The 24,906-nt window shown below is 43.4% G+C and overlaps 1 protein-coding gene across 17 annotated transcripts in view; it reads right to left on the bottom strand.

The window, feature by feature from the left end:
• Positions 1 to 9,568: 9,568 nt before the first annotated feature.
• The window catches only part of ZNF438 (zinc finger protein 438), a 193,300-nt gene continuing 177,962 nt past the window's right edge, over positions 9,569 to 24,906 (bottom strand). For 14 of the 17 annotated variants that reach the window (XM_063637288.1, XM_063637283.1, XM_063637287.1 and 11 more), the window contains 2 exons: positions 13,376 to 15,212; positions 9,569 to 10,363 (listed from right to left, as the gene is read on the bottom strand). In XM_063637288.1, the coding sequence (XP_063493358.1) occupies positions 9,748 to 10,363; positions 13,376 to 15,212 (2,453 nt within the window). In that variant the 3' untranslated portion in view covers positions 9,569 to 9,747. Of the gene's footprint in view, positions 10,364 to 13,375; positions 15,213 to 22,521; positions 22,622 to 24,906 lie in introns of all 17 variants that reach the window. The other 3 variants (XM_063637282.1, XM_063637281.1, XM_063637280.1) reach the window with 1 other exon arrangement.

A 24,906-nucleotide genomic window follows, 5' to 3' on the forward strand; every position in this document is an offset into this window, starting at 1 on the left:
GCAAGAGCCAGATTCTATTCTCCCATCAATGTGCAAATGGAAAAGTACGGCTTAGCAGCAGCAGCAGCTCCCAGGTAAAGCCATCTGCCGGGAAGCCTCGAGGACCCTCCCAAGGCCAGCACGGCTCTGTGCCAGGCTGGCTCTTCACACCTGGGACCCCCAGGTGGGCACGCTGAATGCCTGGTTTTCCACGTGACCGGGGCACCTGGGACCTGCGTGTGGATTTGGGGAGACCCCTGGAGGACCTGTGAGTCGTTCCATAAACAGTCTTTTGGCGACTTGGGATGGACTTAAGTTGCTATTAAAAGGGAAATCAGACCCACTTTCTTTAAGCCAACATACTAAAATTGAAAAAGGGGGACCTCGGAGGAATCCACAGGGGAGAATGTGAATTAACTAGGTGTGACCTTTGACTGGTTTGGGCCAAGTGACAGCTAAATGAAAAGAGGTGTTTTCTCTTCACAGTGGCCCTGGGCATCTGACCTGTGAGGAGACAATAGCATTAGTTTCCCTCAGTGGACGTTTCAGACTCATTTCAGAATCTGTTCCTGGAGAGATGATGGAAAGACAAAGATTATCTTGAAGCCTAAGAGCGCTTTTTGACCACGTTCTACCTTTGTGACCCAGCAGGCCTGGTGAACAGCAGGTGAACATTCCACAGGAAAGTGAGGCGGGGGGAGGAGAAGGGAGGGGTCCTATCCATACACCCAGAAAAACTGCTCAGATATGGGCTTCCTAGGAAAGCGTAGGAGGAGAGGGTGGAGAGTAGAGGAAGGCTGCTGGCTCCAATGCTGCCTGAATTTGCATCTTCTTCTGAGGACCTAATTTCTGCCACACCTTTTTGTTTGAATTAGGATAAGAAATGAGAGACAATTTAGGCCAGGCATGGTGCCTCACACCTGTGATCCCAGCACTTTGGGAGGCCGAGGCAGGCAGATCACCTGAGGTCAGGAGTTCAAGACCAGTCTGGCCAACATAGTGAAACCCTATCTCTACTAAAAAAAAAGACAAAACAATAATTAGCCGGGCATGGTGGCAAGAGCCTGTAGTCCCAGCTACATGGCAGGCTGACGCAGGAGAATCGCTTGAACCTAGGAGGTGGAGGTTGCAGTGAGCTGAGATCCCGCCACTGCATTCCAGCCTGGGTGACAGAGCGAGATTCTATCTCAAAAAAAAAAATGAGAGACAATTTCAAACCCAGCCCAAACCCAAAGAGTTGGCAACTCTAGTCAAGTAAAACTTTGAAAAGGATTTCAAGGCCTGGCAGCTTACTGGGGTAAGTCCCAGGGCATTAACAGAAGTATCCCCCAGAGGCCTTATGGTCGGCCATGGGATGTCTGAAGTTCCAGCATTAGTTATCCCTTTGGCGTGAGGTCATCCTTCAAAAGGTCTATAAAATTTAAGTTTGTGGGAAGAGATGAGCATCACTCATCAAGCCTCTGATAGCAGGGATCTGAGAGAACTGGGTGACAGCCCAGAAAGGCCATGATGTAGGGGAGGGGTCAGAAAGTCAAAAGTCTGTAGCCAAATATTTCAGATTTTATTTGCCCATTAGTGGGTCACGAAATCAACTTAGTGCAAGGTATCCAGCCTTTAAAAACGAATTAGAACAGGACATATCTAAATACAATGTAAATTATTTTGTACACTGTATTATTTTTATAAAATAAAACCTTTTGTCTCAGTTGTATAGGTATCTGTGTATAGTATGTGTATGTATTAATGTGTGTCTTGGGTTGCAAATATATCTTTTTTATTTGTGGGTTGTCATCTTCCTGGGACTGTTAGGCAGTAGGGACTCAAGACAGAAAATGCATGGGGGCGCCACAATTGAGGGACTAGGACAGATGTTCCCTCCTTCACAATTTTGCTGAGGCCTGCCCTAATGAAAACAGCATGACTTCAGCTTAATCTGGTAAAGCCAAGTCCACACACCTACAACTTGCTGATCCTCAACAAAGCTGACAAAAACAAGCAATGGGGAAAGGACTCCCTATTCAATAAATAGTGCTGGGATAACTGGCTAGCCACATGCAGAAGATTGAAACTGGACCTCTTTCTTACACCATATACAAAAATCAACCCAAGATGGAGTAAAGACTGAAATGTAAAATCCCAAACTATAAAAACCCTGGAAGAAAACCTAGGCAATACCATTCTGGACATAGGAACGGGCAAAGATTTCATGACAAAGATGCCAAAAGCAACTGCAACGAAAGCAAAAGTTGACAAATGGATCCAATTAAACTAAAGAGCTTCTGCACAGCAGAAGAAACCATCAACAAAGTAGCAGACAACCTACAGAATGGGAAGAAATATCTGCAAACCATGCATCTGATAAAGGTCTAATATCCAGCATTTCTAAGGAACTTAAACAAATTATAAGAGAAAAACAACCCCATTAAAGAGTGGGCAAAGGACACGAACAGACACTTTTCAAAAGACATACATGTGACCAGTAAGTATATGAAAAAAAGCTGAACATCACTGATCATTAGAGAAATGCAAATCAAATGAATGCCTTATAAAAACCACAATGAAATACCATCTCACACCAGTCAGAATGGCTATAATTAAAAAGTAATAAAATGACAGGTGCTGGCAAGTTGCAAAGAAAAAGGAACGCTTATACATTGTTGGTGGGAGTGTGAATTAGTTCAACCATTGTGGAAAACAGTGTGGTATTCCTCAAAAACCTAAAAACAGAACTACCATTCGATCCAGAAATCCCATCACTGGGAATATAAATTGTTCTATCACAGAGACACACGCACACATTCATTGCGGCACTAGTCACAACAGCAAAGACATGGAATCAACCTAAAATGCCCATCAATGGTAGACTGGATAAAGAAAATGTGGTATATATATATATATATACCATTGAATACTATGCAGCCATGCACACTAACACAGGAACTGACAAACACAGGAACAGAAAACCAAATACCACATGTTCTCACTTACAAGTGGGAGCTAAATGATGAGAACACATGAACACATAGAGGGGAACAACACACACTGGGGTTTACTGGAGGGTGGGTTGGAGGGTGGGAGGAGGGAGAGGATCAGGAAAAATAACTAAAGGGTATTAGACTTAATACCTGGGTGATGAAATAATCTGTACAACAAATCCCCGTGGCACTAGTTTACCTAAATAACAAACTTGCACATGTACCTCTGAATTTAAGGTTAAAAAAAAATGAAGGAACTTGCCAGAATTACAGAGCTAAATAGTTGGTAGAATCAGGAATGAAATCTAAAACCATAAGACAACAAAGCCTATGTTTCTAACCACTGTGATATATAAAGGAGACCATAATGGGCTGGGCGCCGTGGCTCACGCCTGTAATCCCAGCACTTTGGGAATGCCAAGGCAGGCAGATCACATGAGGTCAGGAGTTCGAGACCAGCCTGGCCAACATGGCGAAACCCCGTCTCTACTAAAAATTCAAAAATTAGCCGGGCGTGGTGGCACATGCCTGTAGTCCCAGCTATTTGAGAGGCTGAGGTACGGGAATCATTTGAACCCAGGAGGTGGAGTGAGCCGAGATCGCATCACTGCACTCCAGCCTGGGAGACACAGCCAGACTCCGCCAAAAAAAAAAAGGAAACTGTAATGATACTAGACGAAAATAATCATGAACACTTGAGTAAGCATTGGAGTTTCTAAGCATATTACCAAATGCAAAGGCCATGCAAGAAAATACTGCCAGATTTGATTGTAAATAATGTTAAATTCTGCTATGCCAAGCATATATATGAAATATAAGGAAAAATTTTTAAAGAAAATGCAACAAAACATTCCAATAGTGCAGTCACCTTCTGTAAATTTTCTGTGCATATATGAGCACATATATATCCTTTCTCTCCCTCTTTCTTCCCCCTTTTTAAACAGCAAATGGGGACACGGTATTATGTTCTTCTGTACCTTGCTTCCTTCACACAATACTTATTGCAGCACATGAAGTGCCACTTCAGTCTTTTCGACCACACCATGGTACTCCATTATATGGTGTACTGTCATGTTTTTTACCAGCTCTGATAGACATTTCAGTTGGTTCTAGTCTTTTGCTAACTATAAACAATGCTGCAGTGAACATCCTTGCTCATCTACCTGTGTCCTTGTGTGGTACTATCTATAGGACAAATTCTTAGAAATAGAGATCCTGGGTCAAAATGTGCATTTTAGATTGTGATAAGCATTGTAAAATTTCTTTCCATTACAACAAAATATTAATGGCATTGTGCTACCTGGACACTAGAGACATGTTCCCCCCTTACCCTTACAGTGCCCCATTGGGCCTTCCATCATCAGAAAGCTCCTCATGCCACATCTGACACACTATTCCCGTCCTCCTGCTTCTCTTTGCCTGCCCTTTACTTCCAGAAGGAATAAAGACCATTTGAAAGACTTAGTTTTCTTGGACATTTTAGAATAACTTTCCTTGGGTGTAACCATTGTCAAAAAGGCTTGGTTCAATGAATACCTTATGAAAACCTGAACTGTGCTTTAATTTGCATTAGACTGGGAGAAGATAGCATGTTAGTTTCCCAAGCACGAAACCTTAAATTATCTTTCAGAGACAGCCAGAGCTCTAGGGCTGGTTGTTCAGTACATGTATTTGAGCTACTTGGGTCTCTTCCATGGGTGAATTTTTGTAGTAAGATATGCATTACAATTCAGGCAGCAATCAGACTAAATTCGGTGCTTTGTCTCTGCAAAGGCCTGGTGGTCTCTTTGCAACTCCTAGGCAGAGATTAAATTCATATTTAATGAAAGAAGGCACAATCTTTTTATTGAGGGGTGCTCAGTGGCTATTTATTAAAAAATATGATCTATTATAATTCTAATAAGTTGAGATTTTGTTTTTGGAACATACTTAAAATGGCAAGAATTGCCATCCTATTGTTTCTTCTTAAGCTAAGGGGGTGGGGCAATTCTGAAGATAGGAGCAAATGTAACTGAAAAAGAAAATTTAGCTTCACATTAAAATAAGAAGGAACAATCTGTACACCTTTTAGTTGTCACATTTGGTTTCCTTCAATGGGTAGCATTTTTCCTACAGTTAAGCAATGCATTGAAATATATTCACACTTCAGAGCATGGAAAATGTGATGTACTCCTAAGCCAATGTCTGCATACTAAACACAAATTTAAAATGTGCCTCCAAAATTGTGGCTATAGTTTTATTATAGGAATAACCATGACCGCGACCAAATATAAGACACAATAAACAGTTCACCTCTAGAAGTAATATTCCCAAAGAGGTGGATATTGTTTAAATATACATTAGGCTAAACCACAAGCCTAGATAAGCTTCTGATTGTCCAACGTCAGAGAAGTCAGAATAAAGTTGAAGCTAAAAACCTGTTCTGCTAAATTCCAGGTCCTACTCACCCGGACACTTTTTCTTAGGAGCCCAGTGAAAAGGGGAGATGCTATAAAACATGTACCTAACAAAGCTTGTCAGCGGCTTGAATGGAGCAAACCAGTCCAGATCTGAGAATTCTAGGAAATAAATGAAGTTGAACATTTACTGCCAACAACCATGTCACTGGGGCCACAGACAACTGGAGCCGTGCAGTGGGGAGGGGAGGAGTCTGTAGCCAGAGAAGGCAGTGGAACGCACCCAGGTTGGATTATTTATGGCGTGCTGATGAAGAGGCAACTTTCCATATGAGGAACAGCTTAACAGAGGAATAGTCAAGCTAAACTAGGAAGAGGTCCAGTGAGAGAGAGAGAGAGAGAGCAACAAAAGCGGACGTGAATAAAAATGACAGGTAATAAAACAATACAAATCTAAAATGCTGTAACTTTCAGAAACAATTTAGGGCCAAAAGAAGATGAAAAAAATCTAGTTTTGCTGGCATTGGGACAATTTTCCAAGAAGCAAAAGACATGAAGCAAAATGAATGTGCTGAATTTAAGACCAAGTTTGCCTCCATGCCTTAAGTTTGGTTGCTTCTAAGGCTGGTTTATTCATAAAAAGTGTTAATTTTGTTTGTATTTAGCTGATGTATCCTTTTGTTTTCTATTTTCAACAAACATCTGCTGTGCACTATTCCATGTCAGCCACTGGACCCTCTAGGGCTCTGTGCTGAACCTCTGTTCACAGGCACAGTTCCTGCCCTCATGAGGCTTATTATTATCTAGTGTGAGAGGTGGACAAGTCCACCCTCAGCTTCTGGACAGCAAAGTGGGTGCTATGATGACAGCTAGAACAGGGGCAAGGGAAGGGCAGAGGGACAACTGCAGGAATGAGGTGCTGCATGGGCTGAGACCTACGGAATACAGGCCCCAAAGTGAAGCCTGGCATGGAAATAATTTAGTGAATGTTGCTTTCTGTTCTGATGGAATAGACACTTACTAAACCTCCATGCAATCCAAACCCTAGTTTTTATTTAAAAATTAAAATGCATTTCATGGCCAGGTGCAGTGCCTCACACCTGTAATCCCAGCACTTTGGAAGGCCGAGACAGGCAGATCATGAGGTCAGGAGTTTGAGACCAGCCTGTCCAACATGGTGAAACCCCATCTCTACTAAAAATAAGAAAAAAATAGCCAGGTGTGGTGGCGCATGCCTGTAATCCCAGCTGCTCGGGAGGCTGAGGCAGGAGAATTGCCTGAACCCGGGAAACGGAGGTTGTAATGAGCCAAGACTGCGCCACTGCACTCCAGCCTGGATGACAGAGCAAGACTCCATCTCGAAAAAAATATATAAAATAAAAATAAAATGTATTTCCTGCAAAAATGCCAACTTCTGTGGTTCCTAGTAGTTTCCATCCTTGAATTCTGCACTTAAGATCTGTCTACTCGAGATTTTTACAATCTTTTACATGGTACAAAATACCTCTTCTCCCAAGTCTGGCCAAAAGCCTAATAAATACCAGCCACCAGTTACCACATGGCCCACGGGTGCCAGGCATTTCATGTGCGTCTCTTTTACTCTTCACAACAGTGCCTTGACGTAGGACTGTCACCCCCATTTCACAGAGGAGAGAATGGAGCCTAAGAGGGGACACTCTCTCAAGGCCACACACAGTAAGTATTGGAGCACTTTGTTGCACACCACACCACCTCTGGCCCAAGTATACAGGTTGGGACTGTTCCAGTAACATTTCTACACCCAAGAAAGGCTCTGAGCTGTTCCCAAAGTAACTTTAGCTAAGTACTCTCTCTCGTCTTCCTGCCTCCCCAATAGGAGGCCCTCTTCCCACCATTCTCGATGAAGCACTACTAGTAAGGGCCAGAAACTCCTTATTTTAGGTGGCACTGGGGCTGTCTGCATTGTAAGGCAGGGGAGTTTTCAAAAGCTGAGAACTGTAACACTGTACCACAAATGAACCCATACACACTGACATCCAGGGAGGGTCCTATGCCCCCCAACCTTCCTTGTCTTAAAAAAAGAATTTTCGGCTGGGTGCAGTGGCTCATGACTGTAATCCCAGCACTTTGGGAGGCCGAGACGGGCGGATCACGAGGTCAGGAGATCGAGAGCATCCTGGATAACATGGTGAAACCCCGTCTCTACTAAAAATACAAAAAAAAAAAAAAAAAGAAATTAGCCAGGCTTGGTGGTGGGCGCCTGTGGTCCCAGCTACTCGGGAGGCTGAGGCAGGAGAACGGCATGAACCCGGGAGGCAGAGCTTGCAGTGAGCCAAGATCGCGCCACTGCACTCCAGCCTGAGCAACAGAGCGAGACTGTCTCAAAAAAAAAAAAAAAAAAAAAGAATTTTCTTAAAGATGAGTGTCACTTTTCCATGGCTCCCCACCTGCGCCCTCCCTCTCCCTATGGATCAGTGCTCTGCTGAGTCATCTAAATTTAGTTAGTACATTGGGGCCGCTGCTCTGAAATGCTCGGAAATGCAGCTGCTCTGAAATGGGGATCCAGCCAGAGCGCTGAATCATGAGACAATTATATCTTCTCTGTACCTTTGCTCTTTTCCCCATTCCTCACTGTACTCCCTTCTGGAGACTGCCTATGGCCTTGCCGTAAGAATATGTAGGGAGATACATGCCACAGGTGGGCTCCTCCATAGCCTAGGGGACTTCCGACTTTCCCCGAGTGCTGGGTGGGTGTATTCTGTCCCACACCTTTGTCTCCACACACTCCACTCTGCTTTGGCCAACCGGCCAGTGTTTCTAAAATACGACTTAGCATCTGAGGATTGAGCAGTCTATGAATTATTTCATAGTTTGAATTCAAGTTTCATGGTTTGAATTCAAGTAGTATTCTTCGTAGAACTCTTTTGGTAATGTCTTTGAGACCAATATTTCAAAAAACAAACGGGGAACTGGTTTGAATGGTAAAGCGACTTCATTATTAACCAAGAAGTTCTAAAACTATCAAACAGTGGAGGTCTGATATTCCCTATTTGAAACTGGGTAAAGCGTGATCAACGGACAAACCACAACACAATCTTTCAGATATTTCTATCCCTACTCTCTTATCCCCAAATTTACAAAACTATTTGCAAAAAGACAAAGATTAAGTTTTCTCTTGTACTATTTGAAGCAAATCATGTCTACAAACACTGGCTTTTAAAACCAGACATTAAAAAAAAGATGTAAGATCCACCAGCTTATCAATTAGAATTTAGTTCCTTCTCTGTTTAGGTAACTTCCTTGAGCACAAAATATTATGACCATACCTGGGCTGAGCTTCAGCAAACAGGGCTGGCCACACGTATGGTGCTTTCATGCAAGACTGAGATTATCAGTAGGATGAGTGCTGAAACTCCACTTTTCTAAGAAAATGATTTTGCAGCCAGGATGGCCAGAAACTTCAAATGACAACTTTACTGATTTGAAGTAATTTCCCAGGAATTTCAGAGGCAATCATTTACTTCTGACTTTCAAAGAGAACCTGGGCTTGAAAAGCACAGTTCCATCTAAAATTGATCAGCTAGCGACAACCCTGTGAAGTTACTTGGGAGTGAGGGAAAGCAGTTGAGACCCCTACACATCTGGACTGAACTATCTAGTTCATTTTCCAGGTTGTAAATTTTCTGGCCCTAAGGACTACTTGAAAATAACTTTTTACCAAGCAAGTAGACTTTTTATTAGCTGAAGTACTAAATTTTTTAAAAAATTATTTTGATATGGAACACTACAGCTATAAGACTTGCCAACAACTAATCTTCAATGAAATGTGCATTTAAGAAAATAGCAAAATTACAAGAAACAAAAATCTGAGTCCTGAAAACATGGATTTTAAATTATTGTAGATGACAATCTTATTAAAATACTGCTCTATATCATATTCAAATAAACCAGAGACTTTAATAAATATCAGCATTTACCATCTAACTTGATACTATGGTTGAGACTAAAAGGGTTTTGCTGCCTGGACATTTTTGACATTTGTCAATCTAAATAAGCAGAAAACATCTGAACAAAAGGAAGGACACACACACGTTTTCACTGAGAGCTGTATTTGAAGAACAGCCTGTATTCTTCTAAATTTCAATCTCCAAATTTTGATCTTTTTATTTATTCTGAAAGTCTAAGATATTAAGAATCAGTGCATATTTTAAAATAAGGCTGCATATAGTTAGAAAAATATGCTTTGAGAACACATATTTTATTTCGTAAGAAAATAAAACCATGTACAAAAATCATTTCTGTTCACTCACACCAATCTTGTTGTTTGATCTTTGTGACTAAGCACCACCATAAAGCACGAAGCTCTGAAGGAAGGTGGCAGCAGAGCTCTCTCCTTAACCCCAGGCTGCCCTGGGGTCTCATTTCTCAGCTTCACTGGAAAGTTCGATCACTCCCTGGTTGGAGACTGTATTTAAAATAGCCCACAGTTTGGAAGGGTCCTCACAGTTATGCTGGTGCTTCCAGTGGTGGAGGAGGTCCTCTTTCCGTCCCAGCATCTCTGCACAAAGCAGGCAGTTAAAGCCTGAACGGGACCACAAGAGAACCGTGTGGAGGCCGGGACACTCAGGGCCCTGACAGGTTTCCCTTGACTTGTTGGTTCCTGAATGGGGTCCTTCATTTTCCATGAGCATTTCCACGTCATTCTGATGATGAAGGTGGAGCTGCCTTTTCAGTCTCGGGCATGCATGTGATTCCTCGGAGGAGGAATGAAGCTTCTCCGGCTTCCCTCTCTCAGGATGCCTTTTCCAGTCGGGGCTAGCGTGCTGCACCAACTCTTCCTGAGTCCCCTTGCTTCCTGGGAAGGTCCCTTCTTGTAGCCTGCCCTGAATTTCCTCTCCGTGAACATAAAGTAAATGAAATTTTATTTCCGCAAAAGACTGAGCAGTAATCTGACAACGACCACATTTGATTTGTAATTTGACTTCGTCTGCCTGGTTTAGAAGGAAGTCTTCTTCCAGGTTGGACTTGTATTCCCTGAAAAGGCCAAAAATAGTGAAGGTAAGATTTCATGGAAAAATACAATTGGAACCTTTCCTCTCAGCTGTCAGCCTTCAGCGATCTAAAACATATACTGATGAGAAAGACAAGGGCTGGGGTAAACAGAGAGCGCCTGGGAAGACCTTCTGCAAGGACCGTGGTGAATACCAACTGTCACTCCTGCTTGTGGCCACACGTTTCTCCAGCTACCAGGGTTCATTTAGTCAACAGTCCTCTTCACGCATCTGTCCCAGGCGAGCTAACTCGTCTTTGGTTACCACAGCGACAGGAGCAATCACGTGGAAGAGTCACGTAAGAGAGCGTGAAGGGCACGGGAACACTCTCGGTTCTGTTGAAGGTAACGGTCCCACCCTACCCACTGTGGCTCTCCCTAACCTTGAGCACCAATACCTTCTATTCAATTTTGGCTCACTCTGTCATGTTCAGTAAAAATAAAGGGTGCCTACCCTATTTCTTCCTTGCTTTTCTAGAGTTTCTCCTTTTTCTTAGACGTTTCTGTCCCCTTTAAGACCTCTGTGCCTTTCACTAACGAACCATGAAATCTCACTTCTTCCTCCTTTTCCTAGAGTTAGATTTTGATTTTTAGGTACAATGTCCAAACTACATTTGGCAAGAGCGTCTGTTTTGATTTGGGGAAGAGGGGAAGATTTCGTATTCAGAAAGGAGCCAGTGAGCACCCGGCTGAAGGTGCAGCCAGGACTTGTGGGGCTAGCCCTGAGAGTGTCAGGTTCATTTGTGCGGGGTTGGCCAGGGCCACTGCGCCACCTGCACCTTGCCTGCTGTTGCTGCTGGGAAAACATGGAGAGGAGGTGGGCAGTCCCCGAAACCTGCCACCCTGAGAGCCACTGCGATGGGGCCAGGCTGAGTCACCTGCTGGCAGGGGAAACAGCACACTAGGGCATGCAGGAGTGGGTAGAGAGGGGCTCTGAGGCAGAGCTGGGCCAGGGGCGGTGCCACGCTTCATGGAGCCGGTGGGAGCTGGGGACAAGCAGGAGCCCTGCCCTTTCCAAGTTGACGGGGTGGGAGCTTCCCAGGCACAACTGCCTGCAGCTGCCCAAGCCGCAGCTGTGACCCAGGCACCCCTGTGCTCTTGGAAGCTGGGAGCAGGCAGGAGCCCTCCTGCTCTCCCAGGCATCACTGTAGCTACCCTGCTGTGGCTGCAGATTCAGGCATGTCTGCACTCTCAGGGGTCCAGAAAGGCCCCTTTACCCCCACAGGCTCAAGAAGCACCTGCTCCTGCTGCCTGGCTTCTCCCTGCTGTCAGCACCTGCTCCAGTCTCAAAGCAAGGCTGGGGCTGAGCCTGGGCACTGCTGTAACCTGGTTGGGTGTGCACACACTCGAGGCAGTGCTGATATGCCCACCCCCTACCCCATCGGCCCACTCCAGACTTTGGGTGCCGATAAGCATGGGAGGGAGGCTGAGGAAGGGGTGCTGAGGACAGCTTGGTGCCGGCCTGCAGGTGCCCCCTCAGCATGAACAGCCTGGGTGCCATAAACAGAAGCAGGGGGCAAAGAAGCTCCTGAGCAGAAAGGGGGAGGTCCCCGGTGAAGTCCCACCTTCAAGCCAGGGAAGCCCTGAAGCCTGGGGTCCAGGCTGCCGGTCATGTGGACTGGAGTGGGAACTCGTGGTGCTTTTCTGGGTCTGTCCATGACCGCCCATGGACCAACTGCACGCATTTCCTCTCCTCTGAGGCACATAAAAGCCCCGGACTTAGCCAGACTTGAAGAGACAATGGGATGACCAGTGGCAGAGAGGAGCTCCCCTCTCTCCTGAGAGCAGAAGAGATGATGGGGATGACTTGCCTGCAGAGAGGAGCTACCCTCTCTGCTAAGAGCTGAATGTTAGTTGGGAAAACCTGGCTGCAGAAAGGAACTGCCCCCTGCAGTTCAACTCTGAGCTGTTCTATCACTCAATAAAGCTCCTCTTCATCTTGCTTACCCTCTACTTCTCTGTGTACCTCATTCTTCCTGAACGCAGCACAAGAACTCGGGACCTGCCAAATGGTGGGGCTAAGAGAGCTGTAACACAAATAGGCTGAAACACGCCCCTTGCTTGCCACACAGCAGGTGAAGAGAAGAGCTGTGGCCCTTTGGGGAGCTCTGACCTGGGAGCCCCCTGAGCCAGGGCAGTGACTTCCTAGTCTCCAAGCTTCTGGGCAACATTATGTTCCTGGTGTCAGCTGTGGAAGCTGCTTGTGATGTGCCTGGTCCAGCCATAGCCTTGCAGGGAGGTGGCACCTGGAGCTGCCTGGCCTACAGCAGCAGCCGGCGTGCCTGCTTATGCGCAGTGGCCAGATCCCATGCTCGCTCACACATCCTCACCACTCTGTGCCTGGCTCACCCCTGGCAGGCGGCATGGGATCCAGGCCAGTAGCATGAGCTGAGTGCAGCCTGCCAGGCCAAGTGGGTGGAACGAGCCTAATGGGCCAGAGCAAAATTCAGGCCAAGGCGCCACTGGCCACAGAAGTTTCTGGCTGGTGAAATGATACCCCAAGGATCCCATAGCAATAATACTAGGAAGCAGTGCTTGCAAAAAGGAATGACACCAGAAAGAGTGAACCCGAACTGATGGGAAAGACAGGGCAAATGAAGAGGGTGGGGTCTGGGCACCTTAAGGTAGAGTCAACATGACAGACCTACCCACTCTGGGTCCCCAACCATGGGTCATGCTGCATTTTGGGGCAAACGATGCTGTTTAAAATAACGCAAATTCTGTGGATGTGATTTTGGGGGAAATTACTTGTAAAGACTACTGGAACTATATACAATACTTTACTAGATTGGTTAGGTTAATTCCAAATATGGATGATCAGAAACCAGAGAGAAACAAGATTATTCTTCACAGAACTAGGAGGTATACATAGCTACTTTACGAAATCTTAATCCAAGGGATGTTTTATAAACTCTCCTTTCTGAATATGAAATCTTCCCCCCTTCCCCAAATCAAAACAGACTCTCTTGCCAGGTCTCCATTCCATCGGTACTCACCTCTCCAGTGATCCCTCCATGCCTCGCACACTCATGTCTCTGTTCTTCGGTATGTCTCCTGGCTGCAGTTCACTGGGCGCGGGCTCAGTGCTGATCACAACTCTATGCACTTCTTTCAGATGGCCAAAATAGACGCGGACATGGCCAAACACTTTTGCACAAAACTCACAACACATGAGTTTCTTCAGCCGGTTCTCACCATGATGAAGTTTCATGTGTGTGCTCAGGCTGCCAGGACGTACGTAGGACTTGCGACAAATCCGACAACTATAAGGGCGTCTGTTGGTGTGTGTATTCATGTGGTCTCGAAGGTGCTGTTTGAACTGGAAGTGGTGGTTGCAGACGTGACATCTGTGCCAAGGCTTCTTAATGCCAGAGAATCCATTTCTGAACACGGAGCTGGGCTTAGGGGAAGAGCTGTTGTCTTGCTTACAGCCAAGATATTTAGGAGTGAGTGAATTATGTAACAAAACATCCTGTCCTAGGCCCCCAAGCATCTGGGACTGTAGTGTAGTTGGAGAAGGCAGGGGGGCCAAAGTGGGTATGACCATGACAGGTTTGGGCATAATGCTACGATATTTTTTCAGGGTCCCCAGCTTTTGGTCTCTGAATTCTTGGGGATCATTTTTTACTCTTTCTTTGCCATCTCTACACTTATTAATGATACATTTCCTCCTTTTTCCCTGAAATGCCAAAATTTCATCTGGTACCTTCCGTTTTCTTCCTTTTCTCTTTGCTGCTCCACTGTTCAGTTTTGTTTTGTGGTTGAGATCAAGTTTGGTGGGTGGACAAAAGGCACTTTCACAGGGACTCTGCTGTGACACTTGTGGAATAGGTAGCTTGCTTGCCACCTTGGTGGCTGCATTAAAGCCTTCTGTGGTGGAGGATATCTTATCACAGTCGGCCTTAGGTCCTGGTAAAGAAAAACCTGCAATGTTAGCATCTGATTTGATTTTGTAAACCTCCATTGCCTTCATTCTTGAGTAGGGTGGGATTGGCAGTTTCCCTCTGGGGACTGAAGAGATCAACTGAACTGCATTGCCAAGAATGGTTGGTGATAAACTGGTCATGGTTTTTGCAAGATCAACTTGTTCTTTAAATTTTTCACTGGCAACAGCAGAAGGTTTACTAGATGTTATCTTGCTTACAAAGTGTGCTTTCCCTGAAAGATTTGTGAGGTCCTGCTCGGCAGGCTCCTCTGGTGTGGATGATGCTGGGGTGGCAGGAGGGTTCAGACTGCCATGGGTGTTGGTCACTGGTGGTCTCAAGTCCCCATGGTCACTTCCATTGGTCAGCGCAGCTGTGCTAATGCTGGCTGGGGCTTGCTCTAGTGATGGCACTTCCTCAAATGGACTGGGTTTGTACAGGAGTTCAGGGTGGTGAGATGGGGAAGGGGGCATCTGAGGACACATTTGGGTTTGGGCAGGAGCCTTGCTACAGCCACTCTTAGGAAAGATCAGCATGGGTTTCTTTCTTGATCCTTTGCTATTTCTAGGGGGTTGATATCGAGGAATAGGAAGTTTCAGATTTTCAGGTAGGGACATTCTGGGTTTCTGAATTGGCTGAGCTGAGGCAACATGTGGCAGAGCAACAAGAGAAAATGTCCCCTCCTGGCCAGCAACCTGCATCAGAGCATAGTTCTGGGTGGACATCCCCAGCGGCTTGGAGTTGATGGAGGGTCCCAGATTCACCTGATCAGAGCGTGACGGTGAATGACATGGCAGCATTCTGGACGTTAGGACTTTGGGCACAATTTTTGGTGCAATGGTCCTAAACTGACTCTTATTCTGCAAACCTTTCCTACTCTGTATTGTTCCAGAAGGGATGTTTGATTCACCTGCAATGACAATAAAATATAAAGAGTTACTGTATGTAACTGTCCTGTTAGTGATACTTCAAACAACAAGCATCTTATTTATTCTGCCCAGAACAGATTCCTTGACCTACCTCCAAGCCTTCTGGGCAAACTCTTGTGTCCCTCAAGACCAGCTTGAAGATCAATTCCTGCCTACCTCCCCCAAGGACTACTATACTTATCTATGGTTCCTTAGCTCCTATTATGTTATTTACCATTTTCCATAATAATTTATGTGTTTATGTGTATCTCTACTACTCAACACTGCTTGACAGCGAAGATTCCGTCCTTCTCATCCATGTGTTCTGCAAGTCCATCCTCTCCATTTCACCTATCCCCACTCATCTTCACACGATGTCTGGTATGTTCTGCTACGTAGTTTATTATTTTATATACATGTTCTGCTTTCCCCATTAAGCTTGAGCTTTGTGAGAGTACAGCCTATATTCAATTCATTTTGATATTTCCCACTGTATCCTTTGTATGAAACAAGCGTTTCTTGTATCAAACGCATTTTTCACTCAATCTCAGGATACACCATTTGACCCACTGGCAGTTGAATTTGTTTTGCACAGTGGATGCATTCCAGACTGAATGCTAGCTTTGTTGCTGTTTCCCCATGTGACTTGCCAATTTCTTCTCACACCTTTCAAACTGTTTATGTGTGCTTTTGCAATTAAATCACCAGCATTAAAAAAGCTGATGTGACACCTTTAAAAAATGTTGAACAAAAAACAGAAAGATACAAAGTGATAAGTACAGATACAGAGACAACATGAAAAATATGTGAATGGCACAAAAAGCACCTTCTAGGATACTAATAGGAACAATTTTGACTGATAGGGTAACATTTCTTTCTGTATTTATTAGCCTGACCTAAGACCAATTACTACTACCTTAAGAGAACAATTAAGGAAGCATTTTGGTGTCCTGCTTTTAAAGACTGAATTATCTATTTTATTCTCTGAGGTCTCAAGGTCACAAGACCCAGCTGCAGAAATGTTTCTAATTTCTAAGTATCTCATATTAATCAAACTTCAATTCACATTTACTAGGCACCTACATTATTCCAATCATTATTATTCCAGGATTGGCTATTGCAAGCCCACAATCCCTTTTCTGAAATTTTTGGAGGAAGATGTGGTTTGGAATTTATATTTTCAAATTTTGGAAAAGTAGTAAGATGCATGTACTAAATGTTACATAACTCTCAGCGGAATCTGCAGGGCACCCATAATTGAACCTATTACCACTTCTGTAGCAAAACATGCAAATATTCGCAAGTTGGACAAATGAAGATTTTTAAATTGTCTTTATTTCAGTTCAAGATTTTGCTTATGAATGAGTTTGTAACAACTTTTCATAAACTTCTGTTTTTAGAGTTTTTTAGATTTTAGAGTTGGGGTAGGGGACTGAACACTATCTGTTAGAGGATACAAGGTAGGTAGCAGACAATCTAGTGAAACAGACAATTGAAAATGTAAAATCAGCTGGGCATGGGGGCTCACGTCTATAATCCTAGCACTTTGGGAGGCTGAGATGGGCGGATCACTTGAGGTCAGGAGCTTGAAACCAACCTGGCCACGTGAAGAAACTCCGTCTCTACTAAAAATACAAAAAAAAATTAGCCAGGCGTGGTGGCAGATGCCTGTAATCTCAGCTACTGGGGAGGCTGAGGCAGCAGAATCACTTGAACCCTGGAGGCAGAGGTTGTAGTGAGCCGAGATCGCACCACTACACTCCAGCTTGGGCAACAGTCTGAGCGAGACTCCGTCTCAAAAAAAAAAAAAAAAAAAAAGAAAAGAAAATGTAACATCAACCTTGATTTTCTTTTTTCTTTTTTTTTTTTTTTTTTGAGAAGGAGTTTTGCTCTTATTGCTTAGGTGAGTGCAATGGTGCGATCTTGGCTCACTGCAACCTCTGCCTCCCAGGTTCAAGTGATTCTCCTGCCTCAACCTCCCAAGCAACTGGAATTACAGGCATGCACCACCACACCCGGCTAATTTTGTATTTTTAGTAGAGACGGGGTTTCTCCATGTTGGTCAGGCTGGTCTCGAACTCCTGACCTCAGGTGATCTGCCTGCCTCGGCCTCCCAAAGTGCTGGGATTACAGGCATGAGCCACCACGACCGGCCCGTCAACCTTGATTTTAATGCCTACGGTGAGTGAATTAACAATTTTAGCAGGTCAGCAGAAATGACACCCCCTAAATAAACAAGCAACCTAGTAGAAATACGGTGAAATTTATATTGACCAGTTTATTTTTAGAAAGTAATTGTTTTGCGAAGAAAAAGGACATTATGAAACATAAGTTCACAGGATAGCCTGCACTAGAGTAAGAAGTACAAGGACTAGTGCTATTGTCTGGAAACATCAGACAAAGATAATTATGTTATTTGTTGTTTTCCTTCTGAGTTTGGTTACTGTGAATTCCGCTTATCGGTAAATTGAGTGGTAAATCACTTCACAATAGTCATCTGTATGGATTGCTACTTCTTCCTACATAATTTTAATTTTTAAGTTTTATTTTCATAGCCTTTAAATTTAAATGTTTTTCATTTTAAACCTCATCTTCTCATCTTTTTTTTTGGAAGAAGTACCAAAATAAATTGTAAATAAATACTTTAAATCAGGATCGAGAGACTTTGCAGAAAGCCTAAAATTACTGATGGCTTTTGGTTACTTAGAGATGTGGCTTAATAAATAATTACATTAACAGTAATAATGTTCTTTGCATTTACACAACAGATCTGGGGTGTGGAAGGGAGAGAAGAGAAAATATTGGGTCATTTATCACTAGTTCTTCCACCTAACTGGGCAGAAAATATTTACCGCAAGATGAGCTAGAACAAAGGCTTAGTAATTCACCCTCTTGAAAGAATATGTGACAATAACACATCATAGCACAAGATCTATGACTCCCTCATCTCAAATCTGTCCAATGGCTCTTCATCTCAGAGTAAAGCCAAAATCCCTGCAATGGCTTAAAAGGCCTCATGCTTAAAAAGGTTCCTGGGAGCCTCTCTGACCTATTTCCTCCACTTGCTCCACTCCAGCCATGGTGGCCTCTTTGCTGCTCTGGGCATGCACCTCCTGAGAGGTGGCTCCTGGCTGGGAGGAGCACTGGCTACTCCCGCCCGCCCAGGACACTCTTCCTTCAGTAAATCCCCGGTACTTGCTGCATCATTTTCTTCAAGGTTTTGCACAAATGGCTTCTTCTCAACGAGCATCTTCTCTGACGACCTTATTTAAAACTATATCCCATTGTGAACTCCCTGCTCCCTCTTCCTGTTTCATTTTCTCTAGAACATATGCCCCATCTATGGCCAGGCACGGTGGCTCACGCCTGTAATCCCAGCACTTTGGGAGGCTAAGGCAGGCAGATCACTTGAGGTCAGGAGTTTGAGACCAGCCTGGTCAACATGATGAAACCCTGTTTCTACTAAGAATACAAAAATTAGCCAAGTGTGGTGGCAAGCGCCTGTAATCCCAGCTACTTGGGAGGCTGAGGCAGGGGAATTGCTTAAACCTGGGAGGTGGAGGTTGCAGTGAGCTGAGATCGTGCCACTGTACTCCAGCCTGGGAGACACAGTGAGACTACATCTCCAATGAATGAATGAATGAATGAAGTATCACATATAGGCCGGGCACGGTGGCTCACACCTGTAATCCCAGCACTTTGGGAGGCCGAGATGGGCGGATGACAAGGTCAGCAGATGGAGACCATCCTGGCTAACACGGTGAAACCCCGTCTCTACTAAAAATACAAAAAAATTAGCTGGGCGTGGTGGTGGGTGCCTGTAGTCCCAGCTACTCAGGAGGCTGAGGAAGGAGAATGGTATGAACCCGGGAGCTTGCAGTGAGCCGAAATAGAGCCACTGCACTCCAGCCTGGGCAACAGAGCAAGACTCCATCTCAAAAAATAAAAAATAAATAAAGTATCACATATATTGCCTGCCTTCCCTAGAATTCCTAGAGGACAGGGAGTTGGTCTGTGTTTTTAGGGCCTACAGTGTCCAATACGTGACAGAGATTTACTAAATATTTGTTGAATTTTTTAAGTGGTAATAGAGTGATCAATGAGAAAAATAAATAATTTAGAGGTTGAGCCTTGGAAATTTTGTAAACAGTGGGGAAAAAAAGAACACAATTTAAAAATGATCTTTAACATTTCAATATTTTGAAAATTAAAAAAGAAACAGAGGATATTTCTTTGAGACATTTTTAAATGTAATTTTATTTATTGCCAGAATAAGGAGCTAATAATCAACTAACTATCTGAGGAAATAACAAAAGAGAATGGTAAATTATGCTGCTGGGGCATAAACTGAAATAGTCAAAGAAACAAGCAAGCTCTACAGAAAACAGACACACAGAGAGGAAGAGTGGGGGGATTAGAGCGAAGACAGGAACAATAGAAAGGGAAACCGAACCTCAGAGGCAGAGCATGGTAATGTCAACATGAAGAAAGGCAGAAACAACAGACAGCAGAAGACGCAGCTGAAGCAACAACAGTGGTCAAGGTCACCTCGAAGTCTCTAAAGACTTAAGTTGGGAAGGGGCTTCCTATTTTTTATGACCAAGTGTGAGAAAGCAACCTTCTGACAGTTAAGGTTTCCAGAAATGAAACCAGATACACTTCATAGAGCCATACCAAAAGGGAGTGAGCTAATTATGATATATTTGAAGTTAATGTGCTTCAACTGATCTTCAAATGTCTCCACATTATAGTGGAAATAAAATCACCTAGGAAGAGTAAGGGCATTCAAAGGAAAAGGAGGCCACTGTGGCCTGGGAACAAAAGGACACTCCTGAGTTCTGTCCCGGCTGCGAGAGCACTGATCAGTGTGAGCAGTGTGGGCAACCTGAAGTGACAGAGGCCCAGACGACCGGTATGATGTCTGTCAAACTGAGTCCGTGCTCCTCAAGGTCCCTGCAATTTAAAGAAGTGGATGCTGGAGTTGAAAGGCGGTTCATGATCAATATCACAAGCTAATCACAAGGAGTTTGTGGGGTGAAAAGATAAGGTCTTGTTGAGTACATTTAACATACTTATGCTTGTCTGGATCTATCAGGAAGTACATACAAGGGTGAGGGTCTCCATGAAGGTGGTGTTGAATCCAATTTCTCAGAATCATTAAGGATAGGAAACGAAACCAATGTGTTAGTAGAAACGCAAGGCAGGAGAAAGACAGCAAAGCCACAGAAACAGAAGAGAAAAAACCCTGCTAATTACTTAAGTGTCCACCAACAGGGTGCTAATAAGATAATCATCCAACCATACAATGTAATACCATGCAGTAATAAAAACAAAGAATGAATCAGGGTGATCTGGAATACTCTCCAAGATGGGAGATGTACAGTATGCTATCACTTGGATTAACAAAAATGAGAAGATACGCACACAAATATATCCTTTATATGTGCAGAATATCTCTGAAATGAAACAAAAGAAATCAGGATTATGGTGGCCTTTGTTGGGTGGAGGGACCTGGGGGAACTAAGAAGTCAGGAATGGGATAAGTGCTAGTTTCCCACTGAATACCCTCTGTGCCTGGCACACGGGAGGTGCTTAGACATATTTGTTTAATGAATGAAAGGAAAACGAAAGTTTCCCTAGTTGAATCAGTTTTAAAAAGCAGTATCTTTTGGGATATTTCTGATGAGTGTGTGTCTATGCATAAATGACTGTCTAGATATACACACAGAGAATGGCTCATGTCTTTTATTTTCCTTGACTACTTAATGACAAGAATTGCTAACGATCAGGGAAGTAATCTAGTAAGTAATCCGACAGGCAGGGCGTAACTATCCACCAAGGTTAAGCACTGAGAAGTATTAGAGCTCATCACCTCCCAAAGACAAGTGGAGTTGTATGAATTATTCCTCCAAACATTTGCTCTTTAAGATAAAATAAGGCAATTTGTAATAAAGGTCAGTTATGCTAGAATAACTCATTTTGTTTTTTTATTTTATTTTTTATTTTTTTTTAGTAGTCTGAACAACAGGAGTCCTTCGAGAAGCTGAAAATGCCATTAAGTTTTTAAAAACTCTAACATACTAAGATAGTATGGCTGCAGAAAGTCTTTCTTGGCAATATAGTTATACAACAGTGGTTTATTCCACTACACGTTTACAAGGCCTTTCACAGATGGTGTAATCTAAAAACTCTCGCCTGCACCCACTAAATTACAGATCTTACAGAACTGTGCACTAAATAATGAGAAGTAAAAATTTCCACTGACATTCATAATTTCTGAAAATCCTGCAAAACTACCTGTAACACAGTTAAAGAGACTCACAGGACTCTCGGGTACTAAACATGGACTTTTATTAACTCAAGACATAAAAGGGTCGCTCAGTAAAATTAATTTTGTACAATTATTCAACAGGAATACTTAATATTAGGATCTTAAATATGGGCTGTTTTTAATATGTTAAGCATACTAAAATAACGATTTTGAAAAGTGACATTTACAGTTGGTGAGAAATTGATCTAGCTGGGATTAAAGGGAAACTGGGAAGTGTTGAGCCCTTATTATGGTCTAGAATTGGTGCTAGGTCTTTTAATTAAATCTTCATCCAAACTCTGCAAATAAGTATTACTGTTCCCCTTATACAGATTAAGAAAAACGAGGTTTGAGGAAGTTAAATAATCTGCCAAAGTCCACACAACCCAGAGCTGTCCCACTCCAATTAGAAGCAATGACCTTTTTCTTCATTTTCTTTCAAAGGGGTGGGGGGATTATATGTAAAGTTGTCTGAATTTATCACAAAATATAATACCATGTCTAAATTTTAAATAGAAAAAAGTAAAGAAATTTTGAAATAGAAATGGCTTGTCATATTCTAAAATTTCTTTTCGTTTCTTTTCTTTTTTTTTTTTGAGACAGAGTCTTGCTGTCATCCAGGCTGGAGTGCAGTGGTGAGATCTTGGCTCACCGCAACCTCTACCTCCCAGGTTCAAGTGATTCTCCTGCCTTAGCCTCCCGAGTAGCTGGGATTACAGGCATGTGCCACCATGCCCGGCTAATTTTTCTATTTTTAGTAAAGACGGGGTTTCACCATGTTGGCCAGGCTAGTCTTGAACTCCTGACCTAAAGTGATCCACCCGCCTTGGCCTCCCAAAGTGTTGGGATTACAGGCATGAGCCACCGCATCTGGCCTAAAATCTCTATTACCATTAAATTATACTAACTTTCTGAAAGCCCACTTATTATAGATAACTCACAGAGAATTAATAGTCATTTGAAAGCAAAAGCATATTTTTATATTTGAATTTGCCACTTACTATCCATAGGACTCAGAAATCCAGAAAGGCTGATGGATATTTGGAGATTGTGCAATGTATATCCTCCTCCTCCTCCTCCATTGCCATCAAAGGATTGGATCTGATGGATATCATTTACATGTTAAAGGCAGTGGAGGAAAGAATGAGGGCTCAATAGCACTAGGTGCCAATGTCTTTCCCAGCTTTATTAAACTGTTTCACAATGCAGCTACCACAAATAGTATTAAGAGACAAGCAAATGAGGCAATTCTCTAGATAGCTACAAACAGCTCACTTCCTGATTTCCATTGGCAGAACCAAAGCCTGCTTTGTTGCTTCTGAATAAAGTTGTTCAACCTCATCTGGTCGCTGGTTTGGGCAAAGTTCCATTATTCCATCTGCTGGGGCCCACAGGCCTACTGCTAAGAGTGCAGAAGGGAGCAGGCAGAGAAAGAGAGGCGTGCCCCTGCTCTTGAAACAGGCCCCCTGGATCCAGGCTCATGAGGAAAGTTCTGCCAAGTCTTGGTCACTAAAGAGCCAAAAATTTTAGGTGTTGTTCTGGTTTTAATTTTATTAAACTGAAATACTCTATTTTCAATTTCATTCATTGTTATTCCTGTTTTCCCTGCCACTTGGCTTTCAAATAATAAATTCCAGTTGGGGTTCAAACTGTTTCCCAAGATGGTCTCTAGTTAAAATAAATATGGTAAAACCCTGGAGAGGTCTGGGATAAAAGCAATGTCTCATAACACAAGGGAGTGCAACTTAATTTTGTTGAAAAACCTAAAAACACCTTTAGCCATTGCCTATCCTCTTCCCAAGCCACTGTCCAGGGTCTGCAGTAGCAGTCAGAGTCAACAGGAATTTATTGAGCATTGACTATAGGGCGTGCACTGTAAAACGCGCCGGCAATAGGCACAAGTGTTCTTTTGTTTCTAAGGACTCAGGATGCCAAATGCATTTCTAGTCCACATATCTGCAGCATGGAGACCTTCTAGAGTCATCATGTCTCAGACCTAAATTTCAGGAAATTTGAGACAATGCAAAGGAAATAAGCACATTCCTAACTGGAGATCTTGTATCCTGAGTCTGGTTTAGTCCACTCTCCTTGACATACTTGTTGTGTTCTGCTCAATTATTGCTCTTAGCTAACTCCCCTCTTCCTCCTTAACACCACCAGTGACATGCAGGCAACTTCCACTCAGCACAGGCCTTTGAGATTTGTCTTGTCAAACAGTGCATCCATCACCTCACTTAGCAGGGAAGGAACTTCTCATTTTCTGAGAAGCTGAGCTTCTTTATCAATACTGTTTCTTTAATATTATCCCAATGATAAGCAGATTTTATGGGTTAGGTAGTATGCAAAATATATAACATGCATTATCTCACTTAATACCCAAAAAACCTGAATTAGGAACCACTGTTGTATCTGTTTGTTTTTGAGACAGGGTCTCACTCTGTCACTCAGGCTGGACTGCAGTGGTGCAATCACGGCTCACTGCAGCTTCAAACTCCCCAGGCTCAGGTGATCCTCCCACGTCAGCCTCCCAAGTAGCTGGGACTACAGGTGCACACCAACATGCTGGGCTAATTTTTGTATTTTTTATATATTGTTTTGCCATGTTGTCCAGGCTGGTCTTGAACTCCTGGACTTAAGTGATCCACCTGCCTCAGCCTCCCAAAGTGCTGTGATTACAGGCGTGAGCCACCGTGCCCGGCCAAGTCTGTTTTACAAGGATTTCCAAGCTCATAAGTAACAGTGCCGGAACTCAAATCCTAGCCCATTTTATTCCAAAGGCTCTTTCTGCCTCTGCATGCTGACTGTAAGCTACTACATGTGGTTATGGCCAGTATCTGATCTTCAGTAAAAAGATTGTGTGTTTTGGGGTTTAGACAGATTTGGTTTCAACTCCTGGCTCTGTCATGTACCTGTGGCTTTGGCACTTCACTCTCTGTGCCTACATGTTAGGATCTATGAAATGGGCATAATAATATCTGCCTACAAAGGTCCCTGTCAGGATTAAATGAGAAAAATACCCATGATGGCGCAAGTAGTTCCTGCTGCATGTTAGATGCTCAGCAGATATGCTAGTTTTCCACTTTCTCTTGCAAGAGACTATCAGGTTGTTGACATTTATTTTTGGTGGGGAAAAAAGGGCACAAATCTTGAATGCTCAGCATATGGAAGTAGTTCTGAATCCTTAAAGTAGTGTTTCTATTTTGAAAGGTAAATGAAGGAAAGAGAAAAGAAATGGCTATTACTTGTGCTGGCCTCAAAAGATAGTTTCCCAAAATGAAGACCTCAGAAGCAAAAATCTCTCTGCCCTTCTGTCCCTGGCCCTTCATTTTCCCCCGAGATTAGCCATAGAATCTAGAATCTCTCTTCCCCAAGGTGAGTCATAGAAA

This window comes from Symphalangus syndactylus, chromosome 4, assembly GCF_028878055.3.
Source record: "Symphalangus syndactylus isolate Jambi chromosome 4, NHGRI_mSymSyn1-v2.1_pri, whole genome shotgun sequence".
NCBI lineage: Eukaryota > Metazoa > Chordata > Mammalia > Primates > Hylobatidae > Symphalangus > Symphalangus syndactylus.